This window comes from Eufriesea mexicana, unplaced genomic scaffold (genome assembly GCF_001483705.2).
Source record: "Eufriesea mexicana isolate 0111107269 unplaced genomic scaffold, ASM148370v2 scaffold385, whole genome shotgun sequence".
In the NCBI taxonomy this organism is placed as follows: Eukaryota; Metazoa; Arthropoda; class Insecta; order Hymenoptera; family Apidae; genus Eufriesea; species Eufriesea mexicana.
Window position 1 is genome coordinate 430,974 of NW_016908568.1, and position 17,166 is coordinate 448,139.

At 39.2% G+C, this 17,166-nt stretch overlaps 3 protein-coding genes across 4 annotated transcripts in view; 1 reads left to right on the forward strand and 2 right to left on the reverse strand.

Annotated features, from left to right (window-relative positions):
- Positions 1-286, reverse strand: part of LOC108545256 (probable sodium/potassium/calcium exchanger CG1090) — a 6,291-nt gene extending 6,005 nt beyond the window's left edge. Inside the window, exon 1 of the mRNA XM_017896781.1 lies at positions 119-286. The gene's annotated coding sequence lies outside the window, so the exon portion shown is untranslated. The remainder of the gene's footprint in view (positions 1-118) is intronic.
- A 1,342-nt stretch (positions 287-1,628) lies between these two features.
- Positions 1,629-3,054, reverse strand: Ttc1 (Tetratricopeptide repeat domain 1). The gene is made up of 4 exons (XM_017896787.1): positions 2,606-3,054; positions 2,268-2,444; positions 1,989-2,171; positions 1,629-1,914 (listed from the first exon to the last, which is right to left on the reverse strand). Exons 1-4 carry the CDS (start codon positions 2,942-2,944, stop codon positions 1,732-1,734), a joined length of 882 nt encoding a protein of 293 aa, XP_017752276.1. The 5' UTR covers positions 2,945-3,054; the 3' UTR covers positions 1,629-1,731.
- Positions 3,055-6,353: 3,299 nt separating this feature from the next.
- Positions 6,354-17,166, forward strand: part of Tk (tachykinin) — a 15,177-nt gene continuing 4,364 nt past the window's right edge. For both annotated transcript variants that reach the window (XM_017896765.1, XM_017896766.1), the window contains exon 1: positions 6,354-6,561. The gene's annotated coding sequence lies outside the window, so the exon portion shown is untranslated. The remainder of the gene's footprint in view (positions 6,562-17,166) is intronic.

Sequence of the window (17,166 nt, forward strand, 5' to 3'; positions counted from 1 at the left end):
CCCCCCCCCCACACACACACACACACCTTCATCTCTCTCTGTATCCTTACTCTACCCACCCCTTTTGCTGTCACTTGCTTTTTGCATCCGTTATATTTCTTCAACTTTGCTCCTTTACCTTGCTTTCGTTTCTTTTTTCCTTGAATTTCCAATTTAGTCGCAATGTACGTTTTCAATGCGGACGTGTATGCGTGTAACGGGTCACCCTTATACGCGCATACAAGCGTTTCGCTTTAACGATCCTTCCTCGCACATACCATCCACCGACCGATACACCGTTTATCGTTTGTCGCTCGACTGCGAGCGCCTGTTTCACTGCGTTTATGTGCTACTCGCAAGTGAAGCTTCCTTCCTCGCTTCTCCTCGCACATCGCCGCTGCTGCTGCCACCGCCGCCGCCGCCGCTGTTACTCTCGCTTCCCCTTCCCGTCCACTCACGCACTCTCTCTCTCTTTCTCTTTTGTTCCCCATACCTATACCTTCCACCAATGCCTACACGTGCGCACGCGCAACTACACCAACACAGAAAACCACCCTCATACGTATCCATCTAAACACGAGCGCACGTTTCTCGTATCTCTTTCTCCTTTGTTCTCATCCCTCTGATATCAAGTGTATCACGTGAATACGCCTGCGCGCTACTGTCATGGTGCCGCGATCCGATATGTACATGGGCCATGACAAAAATGGAAATTGAATCAAGTGTCACTGACAGTAAACAGAGGAAAAACGGGAAATAATCGTGGTTAATGCGATCGTAACGTACAAGTATGAATGAAAAATCGAAGAAAGTGGAGGAAATACACATGTACAGGATATGCAGGAACGCGGGCAAGACGATTTTAGCGGGAAAATAGGAAATGGTTAAAACGTAACAGGCAATGTGAATTATACCTATCCCCATCTTCGCGATGCCCATGTATACCATGTGTCATGTCATATACATCATCACAAGTGGCCTGTTCTTCCATCCATTCGCAGTCGTTCCGTTGCATCTGTCACGCTTCGGAGTCGTACGTACATTCGCTCGTGTTCGCCGCGCTTTCCATTGTGCAAGACAAAAATAGCTCTTTTCTTATAGTTTGTTCAACTTGTATATACATACATGCATACGAAACAGGAGTTAATTGTTCAAGTTGCAGGATAAATGGCAAAGACATCGAGAAATTTAGAAAACTGCAACAATTTCATAAACGTTCCCATGTTAATTTGGAAACGAAAGATATTTCGAGATGTTAATTAATCATTCGGTGCTATCGATCGAAACATTAACTGCCATAGGTACCAAGGAAACTATAAATCAACAATGTAACAAACAACGCGCATTTGTAAAAGAAATTCATGTGTAAAAAAGTATGACAAATATCATATCGTTTTCAACAACCGTAAAACCGTACACATACTGTTTATAATCGGTAAACCTAGTGTCACAACCAATGATCGATCACAACATCGTACATTTTATAACAAACTTTTCAACTTACGATAATTCATTGATAGCGAAAGAAGCTAACTTCGTATTATGGTTAGAATCGAACAATCAGATTTCACGAGGTTCTCGTGCAAACGTAAATATCGATATCGCCTGCTGAATATCTACCGTAACGTTTATAGATATCTTTATTACAACAAATACACAGCATTCGAACAGAATCTACATAAGGTATGTATAAATATTTCGCGACACATTTTCAGAAATTCATTCTTATACCAACATACACTGGTTAATGTATCAATTCCGAGGATTCTGATGAAACTTGACGGAATAACTACCACTATTTGGATCTTGTTGCAATTCAAAATTATTCGTAGAAAGCCCTAAAGGTTTCAGAAACATATTCCCCAAATCCTTCAGTTTACCAAGCATTTCTGTTTTTAACTTTTCATTCCTCTCGTGAATCAACGGAGGTAATCTCTGTAAAAAGATTTGATATATTAATGTCGGGAATATAGCGAAAATAAGGAAGATTATTATATCTTAGTATTTACTCGAATCGCATAGTTTGCCTCTACGTGACTAGGATCAAACGTTAAAATCTTTTTGTAGTCTTCCAAAGCTTCGTCCAACTTTTCTGTCTCTTCGTACAGGCGAGCCCTTCTACCGTATACCTTCACGTAACTTGGATTTAATTCTATGGCTTTTGTGCAGTCGGATATAGCGGATTCCTTGTCCTACTTAAATAGTATCGTATAAATAGTAGAGCCTGGATGAAAAATCAGTCGTTTCTTTTCGATGTTATAATAATATTCTTTAAATAATAGCATTACCAGACATTTTAACTTTGCAGCAGCTCTATTGGCATACAAAATGGACCTCTCTTTGCTATAGGCTAACGGGCAGGTTTGTATTCCATGGGTATACATAGATATTGCCTGATGATACTCTTCGCATTTAAAGAAATCATTTCCCTTATCTTTATACTCTTCCGCTTCTGCTTTAAGGATCTATGAGAAAAAAGATAAAAGAAAAAAAAAAAAAGAAAAAAGAAAAAAGAAAAAAGAAAGGGAAGAGAAAGGAAAGAAGAAAAAAAGGTACAAATTTAACAGTATAGATTGATTGCCTGTAAACTTGGTAAATCCATTAAATTTCATAAATAAATACAAACTTTTTTCTCATCTTCGGAAAGTGTCAATTCTCTGTCTTTCAGACACGAGTCTTCGTCCATGCGATCTTTTGGACGACTCGTATCATGTTCGTCATCTTTTCCACACTTATTGTCAGCGCTACTTTCTTCTGTATGTTCTACATGTTTCGTAGATGTGTGACGATTGTCCGAATGATAACTATCTTTTATACTCGCAGATTTCGTCGGGATATTCGTCGCGATATCATCTTTCGACGCGGAATGATTGTCATTTACCGCGATGCAGGAACTTTCCAGATCTTTCGTAAGTTCCTCTATAATCTGTTCATTCGTTTTCAAACCTTGGAACTTGTCGTCCATCGCGTAGTGTTGTTCCTTACTTCGTGATGACTTAACACCTTACTTCAACGTGTACACCAACGAATCATTGAGGTTACCTGAAGCGTCGTATATACCCAGCAGACAACTGAACTTGTATATCAACATGGACGCTGACGTTTCTTTTTAACTCGCACACCAACCGCCAGAGTGCACATTCTATTCTATTGGTCGCGACAATTTCGAACTCACTCGTCTCGAAATATTTATACGCGATCTGTTTATTCCATATTAATTTCTCTTTTAGCTTTGTCCATACGAACATAATCGTAATTCGAAATCACACGTAAAGCTTACATTTATCATACTCTTTTGACCGCTATTCTAACCTCAGCGTTGACCGCTTGTCAACTTTTCTAACCCAAACCCTACTATATTTTTAATTGTCATCGATATAATAATTATAATCGCTACATTGTAATTTTACAATAAAAGCAATTTATATGTAAGCGTGATATATTTATACCGTTACATTATCTATTCGTTTATCGTCAAATATTTCACGTTTAATCGAATAATATATTCGCGTTATTTATGTGGAAAAATAATTATTCAATCGTATACGAGTATGTTTTGATCTTGCGTGCGTTTTAACACGATCTAGCAGAAGTTATATAGGAAGGAAAACAAATTATCGTTCGTACGTGTATGGAACAACAAAAGAGACCGAACTGTATCTCTCTAGGTATGATCAGAGTATAGCTACGGATGTTGTACGTGCTTCGGTCTCATTAAGCTTACCGGTTCGTTTAAAACTGAAATAAGCTATTTGCTTATGCTGCGTATCGCATATATATATTTAGAAAATATAAGATACAAGAGATAAACGAGATGAACGATACAAGAATCGAAGAAGCTCGATACGTCGCAGAATCGATATCGTTGCAGTTCAATTAAGTAGATTATACAAGTGTATATTTGCGACAATTTTTATATTTTGTCTGAATTTAGTCCTTTCATTTCCCTTTTACATTTTCTTCTTCTTTTTCCTCTTCTTCCTCTTCTTCCTCCTCTTCTGCTTCCTTTGTCGCTTTCGATTTTCTTTTTATTATTTATTTTTTTGTTTTTGTCTTATTAACGAATACAATGCCGCGATTGGATATTGGAGGAAAAAGATATCGATCGAGATTCATTTTAACGAAGCCGCGGAAGAGTTGCGGTAGTAGCTGGTTCAATGAAAATCGATTCGATACGAGCGCGCTGCACTTCCGTTTCGATGATAAACAGGATCTTAGGTGATAAGCTACGTCTCTGGGAGGAACGGGATAAATAAGGATTCTCGTTTACTGCAGCCCCCGGCTTTTCTTCGTCATCAAGCTTGATCCGTCAGTGCACAATTTCTTCGATAAGAGGAGGAGAAATGTAATTGATCGTCGAGTGTCACCCGAAGCGACTTCTCATTCGTGTACGCCTATATGGTACGTTCTCGTTAGTGTCTATCCAAATAGCGCGTATGCAAGTTTTAAAATTGTACGACTTTAATAATCTTTCGAAAGGTTAAACACCGAAAAGCATGGGGGTCAACAACACACATAAGACATTTATTACTCTTACCGCAACATAAGGCATTAATTAAAATTCTGCTTCTTACTCTCTTTCCTTTTCCTTTTCGCCGGATTTAATGAATTATTCATTGAAAAATGAAACGAATGGTGAACCATTTTCCATATCCGCGAGGATACATGGTCGGGACGTGCAACGCGCGCGTTCAACGCGTACTTAAGTAGAATCGACCATGATCGTCTTATTACGGTTAAATCGGCGGCTTGAGAATGTTTCGTACAACGAACATGGTCTTCCGAGGATGTGTGCATATCATCGATTCCGAGTGTATACGATCATTGCACTCTCTCGAAGTACAAGGATATATCGTGCACGTACTGCGCGCTACTTATATTTTGTCCGGCACTTGATATGAAAAAAATCAAATTGAACTGTTGCAATTAATAGGAAGTTTGGAACTTGAGAAGCAAGCTTTTTCCGCAAATGCGTGGAACGAACGTGTCTATTTCTATTCATAATACGAACAGAAATTTTACTATCGAGTTACGAAAGAATCGGGGAAGGTACGAGCAGTAGTCGCAAGGGTGCATTTTTCTTCTTGGAAGATGGTAACGGGGCGCGACCGTGCGCCATCACGGTAGATCGACCGTGTAACTAATACCAATTTCTTTTCTTATAAACTGTCGCATAGCAAACGCTCTCCAACAACTCCAACTTTGCTGCCTCCTTGCCTTTCTCCCATTCCTTCGCTATCTTCCCTCTTGATAAAATCGAATGTTCATCTATGCTAGAAAGTACAGAACATATTATCCAATTAACGATGTTACGTTTATCATTATCACGTATGATTCTTGGAACGAAGGAAAATCATTACGGTGGTCATTTTACGTAGTACACGGTACGCGCAATTGCGAAACTGATAACGTTACGGTTCGATTTATATATTACAATATATCCTAGAAATAGGGTAGATAATCGTAATTAAAAATGTTCCCGTTTCGAACTGTTTCAAACGTTTCGAAGAGTATTAATGCGATATCTCTGTTCCGTGATTTGATCGACAACAAAGACATCTGTTTTTACGATTCCGTCTATCTATCTTTCGCCTATCTTTCGCCTATCTTTCGCCTATCTTTCGCCTATATAATCTAACATATTGTTCATTTCACTGGAAAACATTATATACCTTTTCTCTGTATGGGCTAAATCGAACATTAGATTTCCTAACGTTAAATTCCACGAGTTCCTCGATGTTTCTACGACGCTTCGAGTACGTTTATTTAACCAGATTTTAACTCGAATATTCTTGCACTTGCCTTTCTCCGCAAATATACTCGTGAAGTTTATCACGAATGTAGAAGAAGTTTCGCAAGTTTAATCGTTAGCCGATATTCGAATACTACTTACCGACATACCCGATACAGTATGCACTGTCTGTGACTTGGATAATATATTTATCGCAACTCTGCATCGGATGTTTTAAAGACAGTTAACATTGGAATTAATCGGTAACCAATTTTCACTATCCCTAATAAGGACTAAATAAGGATATTCGATAGATTCGCAACCCCGTGCCTAAGTACGAACAATGGGAAACAAAGAAAACGCAAGAAAACGAAAGGAAAGGGCAAAGGAAGAAGGAGAAGAGATATCGGCGTGGAGAAGTGGAAAAATGGAGAAGTGGAGAAGTGGAGAAGTGGAGAAGTGGAGAAGTGGAGAAGTGGAGAAGTGGAGAAGTGGAAAGATGAGAAAAGGAAATCGGCGGTTACCCAAACATTACGTATTCGAGATAGCTACAAGTTTCACCGAGATATTTGCGACGAAAGGGGTACGGGGTTAAATTTCTATCCCCAACGGTGGTGCAAGCTTCGTTTTCTCATTGGTCCCCGCAAATCCCTGACGTCACTACGCCGGCCTATGTAAAGGTGAAGCACGCGGAGCGTCAGTACATCGTTGTCCGTCACGTCGAGCGGGTCTCAACTTTGAATCACCCTCTGCTTCTCCGTAACTCGACGAATCCTTATTTCCAGCCGATCAACCGTCAGTAAACCATCGCTATCTAACCGACTGGCACATCTTTTCATTCATTTGCAAAGGTAAAGGAATATTTATCTCTTCGCGTTTCTACCTTTATTCCTTTTTCTTTCCTTATTTTTCTTCACTTATGCATAGAAACATGTTGTACATGTGTATATTTGCTATATGCATAGTATACTTGTTTATGTGCTAGGTATGCGTGCGTGCGTGCGTGCGTAAGTTTTTATCATATATATATATCACATACATATATGCACACACGAACACCAAGTATTTGTAGGTTAGTTGATATCGAGATTCGTTTTCCGAAACGAAATAAAGAAATTTCCATCTGTTTCTTTATTTCGTTCTATTTTGCTGCATCAACGAGTCATTAAACAGCGAATATCGTGTCTATAATAATTCTCCGTTAAGCTAGTCTCATAGTTTGGAAAGACTTTGAAACGCAAACAACGGGTCGCGACCAAATCGCTCCGGGCGTTACACGAAACGCAAGAAACAGCGTGCGTATCAACTTTTAATTGAATAAACTTGAAATTTTTTCTACGTTCAGGAGCTCACGGTGTATCGAGGCAACGTATACCGTATACGTTGATAGCTTTCCTTTCCTTCTTTTTCCTCGTTGTTTGCTTTTTCTTTAACTCGTTAAATATGCTTCTCTCGGTGCCATTCTCGCAAACCCTTCGAGCTACGTATGCGCTCAAAAGTTCGAGTCAGCTCGTATTTCCGTAAATGCATGCCTATACACAGACATATCTGTACAGCATCCTACGTATTTTTATGAAACGGGGAAGAACGTAAAAGAGCGGGGAGAAAAAGAGCCGGAACGGAGAAAGATGAGGAGAACGGGGGAACAAAGAGAGTGGTAGATATTGTTAATAACAATTTGCAGATACGTGAAAATATCATAGTAAACGAAAGCTTTTAACTAAAAAATTAGGCGAAAATCGGTTACAAAGTTATCGTGTCTTCAGTCTTCCAGTGCAACAGGCTTCCGAGGAGGATACGAGATTACGATCGATGCACCGTACGATCGACTCTATCGTATACTTATGATCAGAAAATGAGAAAAGGAAGAAAAAAAATGTTTGATGGAATGTTCGAATACAGCGTTTTTATATCGCTAGAAACGTTTCTCGGGATAAAAATGTATTATCGATACAAAAGTATCGGACAACATCGAATATGGTTGTATATTGTCTTATTGTTTCACTAACAAAGTATGATTATTAATTTCTTAAAAATATTCATCTCGCGAAACAATGGAATGGCGAAAGGTCTATCGGACATAGTATCCAAGGAGCTTCTACGTACATACGACGTACGTATATTCTTTCGATTCGAGTTCATTTCAGTTTCGTTTTAGCTTAATCGCGATTAAATTAAAGGCGGTATAAGCAAGGGGTATTAAATGTAACCAACGCGACACAAAGATCCTATGAAGAAGATAACAAAGCGACGCGCTAATTTGCTAGTATAGCATTCACTTGGTTATCTCTGAGAATACGAATTCCATTTGGAATTGTTCGTTTCTAGGTATAATCAAGTTCGTTTTATTCTCGTATTTATCGAGATAACCGTAAATATACCCTTTATCGAATAAGCCTTCATCTGGACAGATCGAAACTTTGCTTCTTCCTATCAGATTAGTTGCCATCGTTCTCACCCTCGCGATTATTCCAATAAAATATTCACTCGCGTATGGAATATTAAACGCGGTGATCTCTACATATCGAATATCGTTTCAAGCTGTACAAGATCTGTCGAAATTGCGGAAAAATTGCAACGATTTGCAGGCATAGGCCGGTGTAGTTCACTTCGTAATTCGTTATACATAACACGCATAACAGGACATCGTGTCATTTTCATCGTGTTTCTTTCGATCTGTATTAAATAACGCAACGAAAAGTAACGAAAAACGGCAGTGATATTGCACGATATGTGCGGTGGAAAGATAAAGACACGGGAAATGATCTCTTTATCCTGCATATATAGAGTCGCATCGAGAAAGATAATCATCTAGGGGTTTCGAAGATGGAGATTTAATTAAAACTTTTGCACGATACGAACTGCGCCTACTATTGCATATACTATTACACGCGCACGCGTTTTTATTATACGATACATAATTATGAAAGTTAGAAAATATCGGTTGAAACGATAAGTCGATGTTTCAACTTTATTCGTATGACCAAGAATACGATATAACGCGATTATCCGCGCGACTAATAATAAAAGCACCGGCTTTTATTAACAGTTCCTTTAGGCTGGACACGCATCAACTTGTACCACTTGCTTCCAGCTAGTAACAGAAATAATTTGTTAACGCTTCGGCGCTATTCGCTATATCGTGTCTCCAAATTTAAACGATCATCATCCTCCCTTTTCGCCTAATCTGTATTTCGGTTTGGTCAAACGAAAAGGTTCATTTTTATACGTATCGTCGCAATAATATCGTGGTAAATCGTTGTTAATCATCGTAAAGTTTATCGTAGTAGGAAAGATAGGCGTGAAGATGATCGGATTTATTAGAAATTAGAGCACGAACTAAAAGCTAAATACGATTTTGAACTTGTACTAAGTTACTCTGGGCCTTGTCAAATATACGCGATAAGATTTAATTTAGTTTTGAACGTAACAAAGGATGTATCGTGATAAACTTTGTAGAATACAGTGTACAACTTTGCGGGTAGAGATCGCATCTCAAACGTAGAAAGAACAACGAATTTCAAAGAAGGATAGATTGATATTATAGATAGACGAGAGGGGGAGGAGGAGGGGGGAGAGAGAGAGAAACTTGTCGTTTCGTACATAACGGCGATCGTTGGACGAAAACTGGGGATAGAAAATATTCCAAGAGTTTATTACAGGGCCCATGCTCGACTTGAAACTCGTTTGAAATTTACACCGCAAATCGATGATCAACTAGGCTTCAAGTAAATACAGTTTCAAAGCTCTTAACCCGTGTACTCTCGTCAAATTGCGAGTTTTCTCATTGCGAGTTAATCTGCTGCTAATCCATTTGTAATTGGATACTTATCCACTGTTGCACCAACGAATTCTCGGCTGTGGAAAATTCGAAAATGGAAACGCATTAGTCGATAATTGTTGCGATTTTAGAAGGAATATCAGCAGATACCGCGTACATACGCGTAACACGCGTATATCGACAAGTAAAATTAACGTATTAAGTAAATGTGAAAAGTAAACTTGCAAGGAAACTTGTAAGAGGTTTACAAAACACGCTTCGCGTGGACGTGGGAACTCTCTTTATTTTCAACGTCGCGTACAACATATATATTTTTCAGCTCGGCTGAAATACATAAATTTCTTTTTTCCCGTCGATTTTTCAATACGATTTTTCAATACGATGCGCCATCACTGCCATTTTTCGAGATTGTCGACTCGCAAATAGGACTGTACTTTAATAAACTCGAAGATGCATAGAAAAAAGGTTCAAGCGTACAAACGTTCGCTTTTGTTTCATTTATTCTTTATCTCGATACACGTACTATATAATACAGGCGAAAAGCGAAGCAACGAGAAGAATACGCGTTATTAAACTTACTTTCAACGACCGATTGCATGAATTTTCAATTTTCCTCCACAACGTATTTCTTCGTGGAAACCTTTGCGGAAAAAATTGATTTCTTCGTTTCTTTGATATTTTTAAGCTCGAGGAAGACGAAGGAAATTCTTTATTCGCCTGTTGTCGCGCGAATAAAATGAAACGGTACGCGTAGAAATGGTCCAACAGCTTTTTACCTTTAACGAGTTAACGATCGCATCGAAATATTTTTCTTTACTCCGGTATCGCTGTACTGCCTATATTTATTATACCAACTATATGTATTTATTCGAGTGTTAGCAAGACTACCCGTAATGTATCGAAAATGACAGGTGAAAAAGAAATGGGAAAAAAGCAAAAGGTAATTTAGCGTTTACCGTGACACCTAGCATGGAAACGTATGCACGAGAGATGCGTCGATAGGCAGGGATAGTCTTTCGAAATAAAAGATCGCGAAACAGAGCACGTTATAACGCGTGGTTATTTGTAGGATAAAAAAAAAGAGGATGAAAAAGATTTGGACAGTTAGATATAGAAAAGCTGACAGATACGTATATACACGTGCACAGATAGACGAAGAAAGATGCGTAGCCATCTTCCGACAAATTTATTCTCCAAAACACGTGCGCATCAGATACCAGATATGCGAATCCCTCGGATGCGTGTCCTTTTACATTTGTCCATGTCACATGTCCAACAAGGATTATCGATAAGAGAATCAACAGCACCGCCACTATTATTTCACCGGCCTATCGTTCTTCGTACTTGTACTTTGTCATTTGCACTTTGGCAAGCGTAATTCTATCTTGGTAAACTTTATCGAGATAACGGTACACCGTGCAATAGATGTACAATTACCGTCGGCTTTATCTAAACATCGAAACGTCGAAACGTCGAAATATCGAAAAAGACTTTGAAAAGACTAAGAAAGAGAGAAAGATTGGAAATTGTAGCTGTAATAGAAAATGTAACGTTTACGTATAGTACGCTTGCAGCGTAACAAGTAAGACGTTGGGCGGAAAATTCGGCGTAAGGTTAAACGCGATACCGCGAATGCACGCCATTCAAATGCACGATTGCGATCGATAAAAAGGCATAATAAATCGTAAAGTTAATTTCTAGTAGCTTATTCGTTGCGATATTTTTCAGTAGGGAAAAGATAACCGTAACAGAGTTTTTCCCTTCTTTTCCTTTCCTTCCCTTCGTTCTTACGAAAGATTAAGATTCAGAAGGAATTCCCGTCCCCCGTATATTCCTCGTTATAGACTATTCCGACTCGTTGTTCGTATACTTGCTTAAATACTTTCCGCTTTCCTATGTCTTCTACGCGAAATCGCCATGTCGGCAACTGTTGCGACAGCCCGTGCCTGTACGCGCGAATCTCAATCGTATCTTCTCGAAATCTCTCCTCCCATGTCGTTCTCGCTCTCCTTTTCCGTTTTATTATTCATCGAGAATGGATTCTCTTTAGTTTGTCCCGAGTTTGTTAGTTTCTCCTACGCTAGCTGCATTTACACGCGTATCTGCGTCTTTCTACTTCTTCTTCCGTCTCATCTTTCGTTCTCGTAGTTGTCGTAGCTCAAATGTCAACGGATATTTCGATCAGTTTTGTCCTCAACGATATTCAGCAACGGTCTAATTTTCAATGCGATAACGATCCTTTGAAATCACAGAATCCTACGACAACGGATGGACGATGCGCGATACGCGATACAATAATGCCATCCGAATGCAAGTTAACCAAGCTCCTTTGCACGCAAACCGTCCATGTTGCTAATTTTTCCTTTTTCGACCAACACGTTGGTCGACCACCATACACGTTTTCACGTTTACTCGCCTACTCGCCTACTCGCCTACTCGCCTACTCGCCTACTCGCCCCATGTATCCCATACGAAAGTACACGGAAATTTATTTTCCATTATTTCATTCAATTTTCTATTATTTCGATAATTCAATTGACAATTCGATTTGATAATTTCGAAATGTTCGAACCTGATGATACGTCGATCATCGGTAATTAATACGTTGGTTGTTCCAATGGAAAAGCAGTTTCTTCTTTCTTTAGATTATTCGTTTGTTCTGTACGCGACATGTAAACCTGGTGCGACATGTAAATCGGTGCGAAAGACGTCGCGCGACAATCTGCTCTGATTAATAATTAATACCCCGCGTAATTACGAGGAATAGCACAAGTGAGCCAAATCGGTGCTAAGTGACGCTTACAAACGTTCATACGGCATATAACGCATAACACGACGACGTATGTATACATGTATACGTTCGTATACGATGCTTCTAATAGCTGCAATAATCTCGCGGTTTCACCGAACGGATAGGTATCGCAGCTTGATTATTCGCAGCTATAAAACTGTACACCGTGATACAAGACGCGTGCAAACCTACGATATGAAAATTCCCTACTCGTATTCGTACACCGGAACTTGGCTTTCTTTTCGAAACTTGTCGTTTCTATCTGATTTTCGTTCAACCGAATAGCATTCGAAACGCGCGTCACCATATCAAAAGAATCATTTTCCTTTTCCTTTTTTCTTTTTTCTTTTTTCTTTTTTCCTTTTTCCTTTTTCTCTCCTCTCAGCTTCTCCCAGCAAGACGTAGAAAGATGGAAAGAAAATATGGAAAGAACGTATAGCTAGGATTAGCAAGCGAGATCGAAAACGCGCATAAATTAAACTGACGTGAAAAGAAGAAAGTATTGGTAATAAATCGGAAAATTTCCGTCGATAAAAAAGCCATTGACGTCATGGTTTTTCCGCAAGGATACATAGTTATCGACACTTTTATTGAAAGTGTTCGGAAACGAGGTAAAGTTTTTAGGTGAAACTGTGGTAGGAACTTATGCTTACGCGTTATCTTCTTATTCGCCGTTATTCTTTAAAAGGTTCTAAATTGCATACGCGTAGGTACATACTTAAAAGCATGCCATTCATTGGTTTACCTCGCGATGTACGTTAAACAAACATAGTTCTTTGATGCTGGCTGAAACTCGAGAAACTCGATTCACGCATTTATCTTTTCATCGTTACTACCGTCTCTCTCCGTCTCCTCCATTCTACCGAGACATCCATTTAATAACGTTTCGTCCACTAAAGTAAACCGATAAAGTAAAACGTGATCTTGGCAAAGGCGAAATAAAACGACAATACGCGAGCATGGGAGTAGGAAAGCAGAGGGAAAGGATGGGAAGAAATGGTAAGATCAATCTGTAAAGTCGGTTCGAGTAATTACCTCTGGTAATCGGTCGAGCCTCCAAGGAGAAGACGTTGAGATAAGTAATCGAATACTTGGTCATTTAACACTAGAAGAAACGTAATTTAGCAAACATCGAAGCAGTAACGCTCGTCACCACTTACGCGGCCATTTTGCAATTTAGTATGCAATTTACCGTTTACCCGATTAGCTTCTTGGTTACTTGCTTCGTGTCAGAACCTACTTTCGCGGGATAGAAAGTCGTATATATACCACTGTTAGCAACAGTTGCTGCTGCAGCGGCATTAACACCATCGTCACCATCGCCGTCATCGCCGCCATTGCCGCCGCCGCCATCACTACCGACACGAGTAATCTTGCCTGCTTTCCAATTTTCAGTTAACACTCGATTCCGATATGAAATCCTACCCTCGATAAGATACGTATCACGAGATGCGTGCATTGATAATGCGAGCACGGTAAACGAGGATTCGATTTAAATTTCATTCTTCATCATTTCTTTCTTTCTTTTCCCACCTAACACAAATCGTTTCGATTCTTTTTCCAATCTATATACATATATACGTGACACGTATACACGCGTATACGCGCAGCTATACGATAGAGTGGAGAAAATTCTAAACGTGTTCGATTTTGAACAGCAACAGGTTGCGCGTAATTCTATACACGCTGTTCAATCCTATTTCGGCATCTTCCGAAACATTTCGATGCAAGACGGCGAATCGGTTCGAACATATCGAACAACGAAAAAACCTTTCGCTAACGCAAATTTCAATGCTACTCGGTCTGCATACTTTCAAGAATCCTTCTTTACAACGCGTTAATCGTCTTTATCCAAGACTGTACCAATCTCGTCGTCGAGTTCCGCAACCACGATTCCCCGATAAATCGTCCATGGCGCTAACCCTTTAACGTCATTTGCCGCGTTACGCTAACTCTCTTTTTCCTTACCCTATACGCTTTATCCATTTATCGGATGATACGAAACTGCTCCGTTGATCGATTTTTCCCAAACACTCTTTGTTAATCAAATACTTACTACGATACGCCGTTCTTTTCCTTCCTCTTCTTCTTCCTTTTCTTCTTCTTCTTCTTCTTCTTCTTCTTCTTCTTCGTCCTCCTTCTCGTCGTCGTCGGTCTCGACGATTCTCGACTTCTTCTCGTTTCCAGCATTGCCGTTGGAAAGTTCGAAATGTTTTGCAGTCGTCGATCTCGACGATTCTCGACTTCTTCTCGTTTCCAGCATTGCCGTTGGAAAGTTCGAAATGTTTTGCCCGTAACGCTGCCATTCTTCTCGGAATCAAGATCGTCCTTGGTTGCTTTATACGACCGTTGGATATACCACGAACGATGCTCGGAACAACCAAAGGTATCGACGTTTTCAGAACAAAGACAATACTCGCACGTATATACCACTTGCATCGCTCCTCCTTTTGCTGCTCCGCCTTCGCAAAAGCGACCGAACCGTTTTCTGCCTCGTCGAGTGTTTATCTGTTTGCATGGTACTTCTTCTTCCCATTCTCCTTTTCCCTCTTGCTCCTCCCACTTCTTTCCATTCCTTCTTTTCCCTCTTTTCTGCCTCTTCTTCTTCTGCTCACGGATCGCATCGCGTTTACGCATTGTTTTTGCAACTTACAGTTCCTTCGCTCGTCCGAGTATTTGTCCTTCCGTTATATCGGTTCAAACGTTTCGCCTCTCCGCCTTTCAACGTTCGTTATTTTTTTTTTCCATACGAGCAACGTCCATCTTTAACGAAAATAAAACCATTTATTTACACATTTTACGGATAATAACGATTAAGGCTATATATCAATTCGATATCTATTTTCTTGCTTGTTTCTTCTGGTCGGTCTTCAATGGTTCAACATTTAACGATCAACGTCAATGCTACTCACTCTTTTCGTTCTTTAATAATAATTAATCCGAAATAACATCATGGTACAGAATCTCGATAAGATTCAACTTTTTCTTGATCGTCTTAAACAAACGAAAAGCATTTCGATGGAAAACTGCGAAAACGGATAAGATGATTATTCGCGCCTTGATTTTCCTTACATACACATGTACTCGCACGATATTTCTTCACATTTTCTTTTTCATGTCATTGTCGCGATCAGAATAGTACGATATTCTTTACCTTTTTCCTTTGCGATCATTTATTTTTTCCTTCGTACCGGACCATTTTCTTCCTTCACTTTCTTGTAAACTACGTAACAAACGTTTAGGCGACGTTTATGATGATGATCGTGATCGATACAGTCCTGCAAACATACTCGTAAATTTGCTTAAATTTCATTTCATCGACCATCAGCTGAATTACGATCTATTTCTAGGTTAATCGTTCTATTGTTCCACTATTCCATCGTTCCGTCGTTCCGACGTTTCATCGTTTCATCGTTTCATCGTTTCATCGTTTCAACTCTATCGTCGAAATCTATTTATCGATTTACTCTCGAAAGAATTAGCGGTTTTAAGGAAGATTTCCAAAAATCTTGTCTCCTCGTAATTTCTTACTCAGCACTCTTTCTCGTAACATTATTAAATTATTCAATTTCTTCATAATTTTCTCCTATCATCTATTTTTCTCTTTTTCTCTTTTTCCTTTTCATTTCCTTCTTTCCCCGCATTCTTCTCGATACTTTATATCCTTCTGCTTTTCTATTTCTCGCGATTGATATCGCTTTTCAAGCAAACAATTCTATCGGTTCGGCGCAAAATCTTGAAAATGTCCGTTTGGCTGGAAGAACAACTCTGTTCTCCATGCAAATACTCCAAGCACAAGCTGAACAAATTACCTCGAAACGAATACACGCGATCACGCGATCCTTTATGGAATATGCAGATGAGTATTTTGCATTGCCTGATTTTTTCTGAAATTAGGTTACCAAAAGGAATCGCAACGAAAACGATCTATCCTTCTTTATATTTTTCCATTCTAACCGTATTGTTTAACGATATACTCGCTGTTTCATAGAGAATCTGCTATCGATAATTCGAAAGGTCATTGGAAATTAACATTTTTCATTTTCCTTTTTTCACGGTATTCCGGAATCCAATTAGTAAGTTCGTATAAAAGCAAATTATTAGTACATTCGTTACAGGGAATGTAACGTATCTCGTGTCGAGGTTATAGTAACTTCGATGAAACGCAGTTTTCCTAAATATGCAGTCTTTCCTAATCTAACCGAAACCGTATGCAGATAGAAGTCTTCGTACAGAATTGCAACTACTACGATGAACGTTTATCGTTGGTAACATTTCGATCGTTTCACCGATCGATCTTATGCGCGTGTATACATGCATGTATGCGTGCATGTATGTATTCTATTACGAAGAGAAAGTATATCATCGTTGTTCTTATCCGGATAGGAGAAATACGCGTAACGTCAAAGTTAAAGCTAAAGCTAAAGCTAAAGGTAAAGGTGTAGTTAGTCGAGGTGAAGATAGAGAATAAAGGTAGAGCTTGAGGTAAAGGTAAAGGTAAAGGTAAAGGTCATTCTTGGCTTTCTCGTGACATTGCAACAATGGTACCACGAAGAATGCAAGGTAAAAGATTGATTATCGAGTTAGGAACAAAAGAGCAACGATTCGAATCCGTTTTTACGCCTTTTCCCTATCTTCTTCCCATCCTTTCTCTGCTTTTTTTTCTTTCTTTTTTTTTAACCTCTGCGTGTACACGCGCTCACACATACATACCCGCCCACCTCTCGATCTCATCCGATCGCGTTCCGTCCCCATTCAACCTCGATGCGCAGCTGTAAATTGCAACGCTACTCACCGTACACTGGACCTAGCTATTTTTATTTCACCATCGTTGGGAAAAAAAAAAAAAAAAAAAAAAAAAAAAAAAAAAAAAAAAAAAAAAAA

Excerpts from the sequence above, each read along its gene's own strand:
- Ttc1 (XM_017896787.1), bottom strand. The coding sequence starts at position 2,944 with ATGGACGACAAGTTCCAAGGTTTGAAAACGAATGAACAGATTATAGAG. Across the intron at positions 2,172-2,267 it reads CTGCAAAGTTAAAATGTCTG|GACAAGGAATCCGCTATATC; the intron begins GTAATGCTATTA and ends CTATTTAAGTAG. Across the intron at positions 1,915-1,988 it reads AGGCAAACTATGCGATTCGA|AGATTACCTCCGTTGATTCA; the intron begins GTAAATACTAAG and ends ATCTTTTTACAG.